We start from the raw sequence: 13,860 nt of genomic DNA on the forward strand, positions 1-13,860 counted from the left end.
TGCAGCCACAGGCAAAAACTCATAGAAAATAAATACTCTTAACTCATTGATAAAATAGGTTTTGATTATGACGCAAATACTTTTCAGTGTTTATTTGCATATTACTGTCAGTTCCTTCACTTTAGTCTGTCTGCCTGTTTTGGGAAGATGAAACAATTTGACACATAGAATTTTGTAATCATTTTAGGAGTTTAGATGAAATTCATCCAACAAGAAGGTCACGTTCTCCAACCAGACACCATGATGCCTCCCGAAGTCCAGTTGATCATAGAGCCAGAGATGTGGATAGTCAGTATTTATCAGAACAAGACAGGTATTTGTCAAAATTATGATCTCAATGTTATGAATTTTTGTTCTGTTTTAATATATACAGATATTGTGGCATAGTACATTAGAGAGTAAAAGTATTTATCACTCAAAAATGAACTTCTCTCAAGCAACAGCTGTTAAGATATTCTAAAATGCAACTCTAGGAAATATTTGGCTAATATTATATTGTTATAATTATCCAATTTCTTTTACAAAATCAGAATTTATGCTTAGACAGCTTTAAAGGTACAGCTTGTTGACTTAGATGTTGACCTAAATTATAGAAGGGAGCCTGCATAGGCAGTTTTCAAATACTTTATTTATTGTGGATCACAATACTTGAGGTATTAGTAATCATAAAAATTATGTTATTTATATAATTTAAAACATTGTGGATACATGTCATTTGAAAGTTAATTTCAGAGTTTCTATGAGAACTTCAATAATAATGTTTCTGTTATATACCTCTTTTTATAAAATCTCTTTCTAGAAAATGTCTAGAATACAAAATACTGAGATGGATTCTTATGGGGATATGTACTTAGATTTAATTCTTCATTTGTGAACTAATGTTTCATGGAAACAGTTACTATAAGTCTACATTATGAATCTGTTGCTTTGCATGCCCACAGACTTTCTTCTTGAAGTAACCATATACCTGTACATTTAGCCTGATTATAAGCTCAGGATCTGATTTAAGGTTTTATAATACCCACCTTGTTGAATATTCTCTTCTGGCTTTTTAAAATGGAGAAACTTTCAGTAGGAGTAGGGTCATGATAGTGGTGCTAAATGATTTTTTCACCATGGAGTCAAGGACACAGAACCCAAGTAGAACTTCTTAACCTACCTAATTGCCATCCTACTGTGGAAAGTAGCATTGTGACCTTCAAGAATGGAGTCACAATAGGTACCAGGATGAAGAGCTGCTCTGAGGAATAGAATTCCAGACATCTCAGCTTGAGTTGAATGAGGGCTGTTTTATCAACATTCATTTGGGCCACCATGAGTTTAGGTGAGGAGGGAAAACACAGGGCTATTTGACCAGGGCAGTCAATATTGTGAAATTAATTTGGATATAGATAAAGTATTAATTTTAAAATAAAAATTCTAATCAATTATATTGTTAGTTGGGTAATAAGAAACATAATATAGTATTGCATTTTCAGTGGCTATAAAAGCCAAGAAAACTACCGTGCTTTAATTTGTTACAAAGGTACAAAAATGTTCAGAGTTCCCATTGGTATCAGGCCAAATTTATAGTATTAAAAAAATACTCAGTTGTCTATAATTGGAAACAGATTCCTGTATCTTATTTGAGGAATATTTAATTTTGTTTTGTTTTAATATTCTATAAAATCATTTTGAAATATAATGGCAAATCAGCAACAGCTAGGACTTCAATCATAATATTTGTACTTTATTGTTTAAAATTTTTAAATGCTTTCATGTTTATTTTTGTTTAACCTCTCAAGCAAATATGCTAGTGCAGACAATCTGGTTTCTTCCCTTTTCATGTTTTCATTGGCATACCATTGGCATAACCCATGTCTCATAATTTATCTGTTTCACTCACCACCCATCCTGTCTGTGCAGTGAGCTTCTTATGCTGCCCAGAGCAAAACGAGGACGAAGTGCAGAATGCCTACATACTACCAGGTAAATACAGGGATTTGGTAATGGTGATTGTGTGTGATGACTCTCTTTCCATTCTATTATTCTTCCGTCTCTCCCTTAGTGGTATTATTACAAGCAGGTCAAATAAATTTCCCAAGTATTCCAAATTTGTTTTGTTTTATATTGAGGTTATGGAAGACGTTCCAAACATATTTCAGTTCTGATTCAGGCAGACTACTTTGCTATCTCTACATTCAAAAATCCAGAGACCAATGGGCCTCTCTGGGACTGTTTTAATTCCTAAAACTGAGGAACCAGTTTCTGCAATTAAAATTCTGAATGCTCACTGTGAGTGCCCCCAACCTTCCCACACGTATTCCTGTCTAGTCACAAGAGGTCTAATCTGTGTATGGCAGTGTCATTGTTTCATAATTGTGAATTTGCTCTGTTTTAGTCTTTTTTTATTTCCTTTTAGAATTTATTGTTGTTTATATTCTGTTTGCTTTTGATAAAATCTTTAACAGTTCATTTTTAATGGCTGAGCTTCAGCTTCTTTCCTGATGAAAAATGAAGATGTTCAACCTGATCTTAACTATCCTAGCCCACTAGTTGTCAGAAATGCTGCAGTACAGACTTCCCACAAAGTCATATAACAATACGAATACCTCTTTAGAAGCGACAAAATATATACTTTTTGCTTCTAAATTGGAACCTAGAGCCTGATGCTTTATGTTAATCTCATTACATCTTTAATTTCATATCCAAAGTACAACTTCTTACAGATTACTCATGGAGCATATTCTATAAATACTTACTGTATATTTGAAATGAATATAGAAGTTAAGGAAGTAGTAAGTCAGTGAAACAAACTTAACACATAATGACCAAACTCAAATATTTTAGCCAATGAAAAGTAAGAGGAAAGAGAAGGAAAGAGGTATAACCGCAGTACTTGCGATGCAAAGACGAATGCATGATTTATGATGTCTGTGTGTAATATGTAGTTCTGCCCAATATTGCAAACAAAATTGGGCTAATAAAATTTGTTTGAACTTTTTACAGTCTAAAATTATACTACTGATAACTGCTGCCATGTTTGCTTGAAGTGCCACAGGAAAAAATTGAGGAAATTATTAGTTCTGTTTGCTGAGAAAAAAATGTAAAATCATGCATATTGTAAACCTACTGAAAGTCAAAGCATAAACTATCCAAGTTTATTTTGACTTGTTCTTCTTAACAAACAATTTCATAATAAGAATGCTTTATTTACTAATTCTGAAAGTTTTCTCACAGTCCTGTTGATGTGACTAAAGCTGCAAAAGGAAAAAAAAGCATGCACACAAAACAAACACACAAAAAAATTACATTTTAAGCTACCTAGTATGTGCCTGGCACTCAGTGTGTGAATATTTCTAGGATACTCACACCAGTAGTCTAAATATAATAACTAAAGGTATTTTTTCTTTCCCTTATTTTGTACTTGTAAAATATTATATACTGATATAATATTATATAATAGCTGCAACATTTTATACAATCGTATCCTTAAGATTGGTGCTTTGCTAATAATTCTGAGCTCTGCAAGTCCTATTTAATAGACTTTGTATGTTGACTTTGCATTTCCTGATTTAAGCAAATAATCATATTTGTATGTATACAATTTAAAAATAGATGAGTATTCGGTGAGGCAGATCACGTCCTGTAGACAGGTACTACAACAATAAGATAGGAAGCGGAAGCTGAGCTAGCGAAATATGTCGGAGCAAAACTTATGTCACCAGTGTCTTTTCTCCTTCCTGTCTTTCATTCTGTAATGTGTAATGCTAAAAGTATGGAGATAGAGACAATATGAGTTCAAAAATATGTGCGTGTATGTATATATAATCTCTTCTATGTTTATATTCATGTATTTATAAAAACATTTAATTTATACCTGAATAAAAACGAATGTCAAAATGTGTAAATATAAATAACCACAGCTTTATATGGATATATCAATAATATAATTTGGTTTCACATAAACTATGGACATTTATTATTTATATAACTATCCATGGCTAAAATCTAAAGCTTTCAAAATACATCATACCATGTTCACTTAGGACTTTTAAAAATAAAATCTGAGGATTTACTAGTCTCCAGTAAACATAGGGAAAATAACACTTATTTAATAACAAGCACAGTGTTAAATATTTAATGTACTTTATGTCAATTTCCTGACAGTAATTATATGTTATGAATATTATTATCCTGATTTTAGAGATGAGGAAAAAAGCTAAGAAAGTTTATTTGACGACTAATAGAGCAAGAATTCAAAATCAGATCTATTTGATATCTTCTGCTTAACTAGTTTTTCCAAAAATACGGAAACTTGTCCTATGAGATGTTTCACCAATAAAAGTTTTTGTGAGTCAAATACATTTTGGAAATTTTGCAAATGAAAGTGTCTACCTTGAAATTTAATACACACAGCATATTAAAGTCATGTTCTAAAGAAATCTGTATGTTTAATTTCTTTTCTCCCAAATTATTTAGTTGGCCAACCTTTTTTAGTAAAATGTGTCTCGAGGAAGTGGTAGTATAGAGAAAATGCTGTAGTTGCCTTACTGTATCCTACTGTGTCCTAAATATTGTATACGTGTTATCACACACCCCTGTTAAGTGGATGTTATTTCTCACATTTTGTGGATGTAGAAACAGGCTTGGAGACTTAATCGAATTATCCAGGTCACAGCCAATAAGTGGCAAAGCCAAGACAGGAACTTGAACATTCAGACTATAAATTTTGTGCTATTTTCTAGCTGTTTCCCATTCTGTGTTGGTCCCATTCTTGAAAAAAAAAAAAAAAAATCACTTTTGAAGCAATGCTTAGAAAAGTTTTATAGCAACTTATTACTAAAGATAATTGCCTGAGGTTAGGAGTTGAAAAGAAGACTCCACTGTCTAGAAAGGAGGCTAAATCCTTAGTTTCAGTAAAATTTGTCCTCAACTTGTACTTAATAAGGAGGAAGCTGCAGCGGGCAGATCACTTGAGGTCAGGAGTTTGAGACCAGCCTGGCCAACATGGTGAAACCCCATCTCTACTAAAAAAAAAGAAAACAAAACCAAAAACACAAAAATTAGGTGGGCATGGTGGCAGGCACTTGTAATACCAGCTATTTGGGAGGCTGAGAGAGGAGATTTGCTTGAACCCAGGAGGCAGAGGTTGCAGTGAGCCAAGATCACACCATTGCACTCCAGCCTAGACAACAGGAGCGAGACTCTGTCTCAGAAAAGAAGAGAAAAGAAAAGAAAAGAAAAGAAAAGAAAAAGTGGCGTTTTAGTTCATTTTTTAACTGAAGCTTTATGGGATTTCCTTTGATTTGATCATTAATATAAACATGATTAAACCAGTGAGGTGTTTGATGTTTAGGAAGTCTTTGATAAATGTTTATTCCCTTCCCTCTTGGTTGTGCTTTACTGCTAGCTGAAGTAGATGATAGATTTTTATAATTAGTAATTAAATTTATAGAATGTTATTAAATTATCAAAAAATAGATGGCTTGAACTAGTTTGTCCTTCATGGCATAGACAGTCCAGAAACCCTCACAGATTTTAAAGGAATCAGGTGCTGTTGGGTCAATTTTCTGCCAATTCAAAATCCGTATTCTGGTTTGCATCTAATGCCTACCTTACCGTACTTCCAAAGGTAAATTTCCTGTGGTTGGGTCTGGATCGAGACAGAAGCTGATAAGTAGAAAGAACTTGCTCCTCTGCAATCACTTATTGGCTTTTTGCTGTTTTCTTTTTTTGCTACTGTCTGGTACTATAACCAGCTGTGTCCCTGGAATGCTAGTCAACACTTTGTTTTATTTTAGAACATTAACTCTTTTAGTCATATTGTAACTCCAAAATTATATAAATTAGTTTTTACTTTTAGCTATGAGTTGTTTACTTCCATAGAAGTAGGCATAATATTAAATCAGAGATTAAGTAGCACATTTAACTGTTGATCAATAATTCCTAGAGTTTGGTCAGCAGGTATTTTTCTAATTCAGATAATTAAATAATGAGTATTTTATGAAGTCAAGTGTCTATGATTTCATATTTTAATAATTGTAGTCTTCCCTTCAAATAGTTATTGTGGTTCTTTTGAGAAAAAAATGACAAAAGATTTATCTATATAGCTTTATAGGCCTCCTACTTTCTGAATACCTTAATAAAATTGGTTTCATATATATTTTTCTGTTTCCTGCGTGTTTGTGTTGCTACGTTCCAGACATCTTGTTAGGCACTATAAAACATTACCTCCCAAGATGCCTTTATTACAGAGCAGTTCTCACTGGAATATTTACAGGTAAGAGCCATAACAGTGAGTCCCACCCAGTTATAAAGTAGTTCCTAATCCCTTGCCTACTAAAAATAGAAAATTCACATTCTAATAAAACATTAAATAGAAAATATTTACATTCCAATAAAATATTCTTTTGAAATAATTATACAGTGAGAAACATTAAATTAATGATATCTAAAATCGTTTTAACTATAAAACTTACTACTAGAATAATTCTCTAAATGAAATCTACTAACTCAAATGTCAGAAGTCTAGTTGCTTTGTCATTTGTATATTGTACTTGTTGATTTTAATTATAATTTATTTTATTTTTGTGTAATTTTAATTTGTGAAGCTCAGTTCTGCCTGCACATACTAAGACCAAATCAGTGACTAGACAGGACATTTCCCTTCATCATGAATGCTTTAACTCAAGAGTATTGAGATTTACTGATGAAATACTGGTTAGGTAAGAACATATGGAAGTGATATCTTCCATTTCCCTTGTCTATTGTTGTGAACCAAAAAAGTTGAGTTGTAAAATTATTTCTCCTCTGATGTCCTTCATTTTGTTTTGGTGTGGCATCTGTTCTTGGTAATGAAATTCTAGGCATTTTGTTTTATTGCTTTCTGTATCCAGTTTTTTTCATAAGTAGGTGTGATTTAGTCTCATTTTTCAGTCTGAGACACTTCTAAAAATTATGCAAAGCAATTTAAGCATAATCTTTGTTTAGCTTCATTTTCTAAACAAAATTTTACACTGTCATTCTGTCAACTCTCTCACACCCTTATGAACTGAATCCCAGTGATTCTACATTTTGTGTAAAGGGGACATTATTTTATGCTTTACTCTCTAACATTGTCTTCCTTTCTTTGTTTTCTCTGTCTTTCTCTTCTACCACTGGATGCAATGCACTGGCACTAGTGAACTGCAGCCCTTTCTTGACAGGGCTAGGAGTGCTAGTACCAACTGCTTGAGACCAGATACTAGTTTGCATTCACCAGAACGAGAAAGGTATAAAATAAAGACTTTCTTAATTTCTTATCATTTGTACTAGTGATTTTTTTTCAATCACTTTGTTTTGTTTCATGACAGCCTCACAGGTTTATTCATTCATGTTCACTTTGCTAATTGTCTACATTTCCTCCTCCCTTATTATACATGTCTATGTAGAGATATGCGTATGTGGATAAACCCAGGGGTACACATACACATATTTCTATGAATGTTGTTGCAAATGGTGTGATGTAATTTGTAACTGCTTCTGGCTGCTGCTTTTCCCCTTTTGTTGCTGTTCAGTCGTTTTATTGACTATTCAGGAAGCCTTCAGTATGCTGATAATGTTATAGGGTCCAGTGAATTATCCGAAGGGGAGGATCACGTTCCTTTTAGTACCACTGATAAATAGTATTTATAGGTTTAACAACAATCTTCTGTAAACTCATAACAGGAATTCTTTTTAAATAGAATACTTCCTTTGTATATCTACATTCATTTTTAATCAATCTACTCTTCGATATAATGTTTTACATTAAATTATACTTTGACAACAAAAATAATGTTATTTATAGATTTCCTGATGCCTAACAAAAAGAAATACATATATACGTACACAGACAATTTTGCTTAAAACTTTAATGAATTCTGATTTCAATTCAAATATATTCATTGATGATGTGTTACACTGTCTCTTAGCTGTAAGCATCTAATTTTTCCATTGTGATGGAACTATTTTAATAGACTTAGTTATAATTGATAGTCTTGTTTATAATTGCTATCTCTTTTTAATTAGAGGTCATTCAGAAGACATTTGCCTACTACCTCTTTACAAATCCTGAAGAAAAATATTTAGTTGTGCTAATGTAACCCACTTCTCCTTCTTAGTAGGCTACTCAAAGCTTTTCTTTAGGTATCTTTCTAATCTGAGTCTATTCATGTATTCATAAGATATTTATTTCTGGAATTGAACAACAGGTACAGGTGTGTATATACCTTGTTTTAGCATCTTAAGAATTTACTTTTAAATTGTGTATTCTTTTATATTTGTAAAATGTGTAATAGAAAAAAGTGAAATTTAATTTGTCTTGTATCCCTTTTGTGATATAAATTTTAGTTGAAATGACTATAGAGTCTTCTAAAATCATAATTGGAATAGTTTTATCATTCTCTTTAGTCAAATATAACCCCTCCCCCAAATAATTTCAAGAGTAACAAGAAAATTTTAAAATATGTTTAGTTATTATTTTCTTACATGTTTCTGGTTAGTAGTAAAACAAGGATAGAAATTCTCAAGTCAGTGGAATCTTCTGACCATAGCAGCCTGACATTTTCAATATTATCCATATCAGTGCCATCTGATAGAAACATAACACAAGCTGATACTTTAATATTTCCTAGTCACCATACTAAAAAGATTAAATTAATTTTAATTTTTTAACCCAGCATATTCGAAAAATAATTTTCACATGTCATTATTATACAAACTGTTAGATATTTTGCACTCCCTTTTTTCAGCATAATAAGTCATAGATACTAAAGATGGTTTGTACTTGCAGCACATCCCACTTTGGACTAACCACATTACCGTGCTCAATGGCTTCATGTGGCTTGTGGCTTCTGTACTGGACAGTGCAGGTCTATTCTTATGGTGAACCTATCTAGCATGTGTTCTCTTGTGACACTGAAGCCACAGAGTTTATAAATCTCTGTGTTGGTAAATTTAAAACAGGTCAACCAGTAGATAAATAATCTAGGGTCAGTTGTTGCACAAGTTGTTGTAAAGTCCAAGTGAGTGTATTTACCTTGATTAGAAGAAGAAAAAATATCATTGAAAACATATATTCACTCTACATCTTGAATAAAAAGGAATTTTTCATTTAAAAACTCAATGAAACAAGTCTTGGTATTATCAATGATCCTAAGTTTATTGGGATCACTTTGTTGCCAAGAGGAACAGCAATTTTATGTAATGTAAAATAAACAACAATTATTTTATGTAATGTAAAATAAAACTTAGATAAGGTTTCATCAAATACTTACAGAAGCTGTAGATGCTTATTGGTTTGGAGGATAGAGACTACATGTACCCTTTGTGAACATGCCTATAAAGCAGCTTTGAAGCAGAAGATAACAATATCAAGAGTGGTGACTTTGTTATCTTTGGAGAATGCATCTAAAGCCCCCAGACAGTATGCGGAGAGTAGGAGAAGGGAGTCTTAGAGGGTTTTGAGGATACTTAATTTCTCTAATTTACCACAGGGATTATTGTATTAATGCCTAATATATACATAGTAGATAAAATGTTAGAGCAAATGTTTTAAAAACTTAATTTTATATTCTTAAGAGATGAACATTATTTCTACAAATTTGTGAACTATGTATGGTCAAGCAATTTGATTATTCTAACCCATTTTGATTAACATTTACATGCCTTTATACCAATTTAACTCCTAACCTTTAATACAAGTTTTCTGTTAAGATAAAGGGTGAAATTGTCAAAGCACACCCAGTACTCAATATAATACTTTTCTAATGATTCAGAAGATAAAAGAGCAGCATTCTTTTCCTGAAGGAGTTGAAAACCATCAGATACACCTATCTTTTCTCCCTTGTTACGTGGTTTGGCCTATTTTAACAGATGACTTTTGAATAATGCATGTAAAAAGCAGTTTGGAAAGGAAACCGTTTTAGTTTAGGAGCACCTCCATTTCATGTTCTGTTGATTACACAAATGGAAAACATACTTATGGGTTACCATAATTCAGTGAATTATTCCAATTCAGTTATGCTTCTTAAATCAATATATTTAAGGTTTATTTGCGATAAGAAATAATTTATCATTTATATCTTCCCATTTCCCTTGCTTCCCTGGATTGGCAAGGAGTGAGTTACAGGCCTGCTATTAACCTTTGTTTTTCTAGGTTTTCAAACAAATTACTACTTACATGTTCAGAAGCAATGATTTTTAGAGCCACTAGAGAAAACTTACTTTTCTTGTATGGTTTATCTTCTTCCTTGACCTTTCAGAGCAATCATATCCTTGATGAAGGCTTATGAAAAGGTAGTTTATACTTACTGCCTGCATTTTTTACCTTCCAGTAATCCTGCAATCTGACGTCTACTCATTCCTAGTGCTCTGTAGCTGTGCTGAAATTCTTCTGTGGTTTACATTGGCTCTCTAGTTGTTCAGCAGCATCTTGCAACATTTTACGTTGCCCGCCCTGTCACTTGAATCTCTCCTCCATTAAGTACCTCTACAGATTTTCTTAAACCTCTGTTATGATGTCTCTTTTGAAGGCTTGTCTTACTCCCCTGTCCCATAAAGATAGGTATTTCCCTAGCTCCACCTCCAGTTTTCCTCTTTTGCCCTACCCATACTGTCCTGTTCCTTGAATTTGATTTCTATAAAAGGTTCCCACTCCAATAGATGTGAAGACAACCCTCCTCTGTGATTGACCAGGCCTAAATTTCTAAATGGTGATGTCTAAATCAACTTCATTATCCCCACTTCAGTCCCTTTACAGCAAAATGCTTCCTCTTTCTAAATGTTCCTCTCATTTTATGGTTTTGACATATAACCAGCCACATAATCTGGAACTACTTCTCTTCCTGCTCCGTCACAAATTCAGTCACAGTAAATTCAATCAATTCCTTTGGAACAGGTCCCTCACCTTGAATATATTGATAGATAGCACTTCTCCAATTCCAGTGACACTCCTGCTCCCGTTAATTTTCTTAAGTTCTAATAGTCTGTGTTAACTTATATCTCATTTGCTTTCTATTAAAATTAAAATACTATTCTTTGTGGTCTGCCTAAATATTCTGCTCATTGTTCAAAAATATAGGTTAAATACCATATCTTTGTAAAACCCTTCTTAACCTCGTCCCCTGTTCTCAGTCCCCGCATCAAAATGCACGCATACTTCCCTTTCTTTTGCCAGTCAGAATTATTTACTACCTTTTCTGGGCCCACCTAATTTTATATACTTCTATTAAAATACATTGTATTTTACTTAGTACTGTATTATGTTTGTGTCTTCTACTATATTGTGCTGTTCTTCCACGATATCGCCATATAGTGGAAGAAACACACACTAGGCTTAAGGAAAAGGAAGTTCTTGGCTAAAAATCAACAGCTGTACATTGAATTGAAATAGATACCATAGGTCTTGTTTCAGAGTATAACTATCTATTAATTAAAATAAGTTAAATTTAGTTTAAAACAATATTGGGGAAAAAAATCAAGGACTGAAGTGAATAATGAGAACAGACAATAAAAATACATATGTGTATAATCAGTTATCTCATTTGGTTTGGTTTTTAATATTTTCTAATTGAGGGCAGGGATAATATGCTATTTCTCTTTTCCATCTTTAGTGACAACATGATATATGATATATTTCTTACTTGGTAAATGTTTCATTTGGGGAGTTTAGGGGCTTAAAAAACACCTTCTACTTTTCACTTCAAATTTGGATTGAGCTGTAAGTTAGACCCAGGTACTAGAAAGATGGGAGATTTAATTTTCACTATAAGTACTTTGAACAAATTGAAAGCTGGGGCTTTGAGTCTGCAAGATGGCTAAAACTAATCCCAGAATCAGCCAGATTCACTGAGCCACACAAACTTCTGCTACAGGGTCAGGCCTCAGATCTCATCACTGCTTTACGTCTGTTAGTTGTGCTGTTTGCAGGCATCATAATTTGGAAAAAGGAATCCAGAAAGGGCTAAGTTTCCTGTGCCCGATTCTTTACCATGGTCACCCATCATACAAGCCACTCTTTCTTCCTTGGGGTGCAATGAGGAAAAGCTTACTTGAATGAATTTCCCTCATAATGGAAACATGAGACTTAAGGGAAAGGAGGTTCCTACCTAAAAATCAATAGTTATATATTGAATTGAAATATGTATCATAGATCTTGTTTCAAAGTATAAGTATTGGATGGGTGCGGTGGCTACTCCTGTAATCCCAGCACTTTGGGAGGCTGAGGTGGGTGAATCACTAGGTCAGGAGTTTGAGACCAGCCTGACCAACATGGTGAAACCCCGTCTCTACTAAAAATAAGAAAGGAGCCGGGCATGGCAGTATGTGCCTGTAATCCCAGCTACTAGGAAGGGTGAGGCAGGAGAATCGCTTGAACCTAGGGAGCAGAGGTTGCAGTGAGCCGAGATCATGCCACTACACTCCAGCCTGGGTGACAGAGCAAGACTCCATCTCAAGGAAAAAAATATATACATATATGTGTGTGTGTGTGTGTGTGTGTATATATGTACATATATATAAGTGAAATTTAGTTTAAAATAGGAGAAAATTTTAAGGACTAAAATGATTAATGAAAACACAATAAAATATATGTGTATAATCAGTTATCTCATTTGGTTTCTAATGTTATAATACCTCATATTTTTAATTTGTGCTATTTATGGAATTAATGATTTATGTTTTTATATAATACCTTTTTTAGATAAGCTTCTTAGCCATGTTCTGCCAAGAGATATGCATCATTAAAAGATGTGTCTGTATGCAAGTATAAGTATTAATAGCACATTTAAACACACATATACATTTGTTTTAAAGTTTATCAATGCCTGGGGGAGAGGGAAGAGCTCCAACATAAGTATCATTTAATTGCTTTCTGAGGCCTATCAATTCTCAATCCCTTTATATCAATAGCACTCTTTATTTCTTGGTTAAGGTTCTCATTATTCCTTATCCCCCAAGCCAATAGCCTTATATCATTATTTACTTAAATGTTCACAAATATTTATTTATTCTGTGCTATGCATAATGGATGCAGTTGTCAAAAAAAAAAAAAAAAGCCTCACTATTTCCTTCTGCAGGGAGTTCACAGCCTGTTTATTCAGTCCTATAGCCTTCAGAGTGATCTTTCTTCTTTTCTTCTGATCACAGTGAAAGGAGTGGGCTTCCAAGAAATAGATGTTCCTCAATTAATGAATTTAGAATACCTGATACTAAAGTACTAATAATTTCCCAAAGTAACTAAGCAGTGAACTTTTAGGTAGGCTGGTTTGGAAATACAAATCAAGAAAGGACTGGTTTAGTTCAACTTTATGATTAAAATCTCCAACATAGCCTGCCATATTAGCTTGTAAAATGAAAATAGAAATGAAAGTTGAAGCTATGTATATTTCTCAATAACCAGAGTTGGGAAGAGAGATAAAGATTCTAAGCTTGGTCATTCCTTGTAATAGGAAAAAAATAGAAACAGCACCTATTATAGAAAGCATATAAAATATGCTAGTATATTTAAAACTTAGAAAGATGTGTTATTAAAACTCAAGTGACATCTGTTCTTAGGACGAAAACTTCTATGTAAATTGATCCTGCTCTCGTTGTATCCACTGTATGTGGGAAAAAGCAAACAGATTTATTCTGTTGGTACTACATATCAGCATATTCAGAAGGACTTTAAATGTACAAATATACATGTATTAAGCCAAATATTTGTTTAAAATTACCTTTTAATCGCTTGCATTCACAATTGCTTGTCTCTAAATGTACATCTTTCTCCTTCACACCTTTCACTGCATGTTCCATAATTAAGTCATTTTTACTTGCTTTTTCTTTACTTTTATGTTTAAATAAGCACAAGGACTGGAA

General features: G+C 33.1%; 1 protein-coding gene across 50 annotated transcripts in view; it reads left to right on the forward strand.

The window, feature by feature from the left end:
* Window positions 1-13,860, forward strand: part of RIMS1 (regulating synaptic membrane exocytosis 1) — a 510,553-nt gene that overhangs the window by 360,158 nt on the left and 136,535 nt on the right. For 31 of the 50 annotated variants that reach the window (XM_010371427.2, XM_030929228.1, XM_030929224.1 and 28 more), the window contains 3 exons: window positions 188-313; window positions 1,906-1,968; window positions 7,164-7,253. In XM_010371427.2, the coding sequence (XP_010369729.2) occupies window positions 188-313; window positions 1,906-1,968; window positions 7,164-7,253 (279 nt within the window). Of the gene's footprint in view, window positions 1-187; window positions 314-1,905; window positions 1,969-6,184; window positions 6,263-6,593; window positions 6,708-7,163; window positions 7,254-13,860 lie in introns of all 50 variants that reach the window. The other 19 variants (XM_010371432.2, XM_030929245.1, XM_030929250.1 and 16 more) reach the window with 5 other exon arrangements.

Source organism: Rhinopithecus roxellana, chromosome 4 (assembly GCF_007565055.1).
Source record: "Rhinopithecus roxellana isolate Shanxi Qingling chromosome 4, ASM756505v1, whole genome shotgun sequence".
NCBI lineage: Eukaryota > Metazoa > Chordata > Mammalia > Primates > Cercopithecidae > Rhinopithecus > Rhinopithecus roxellana.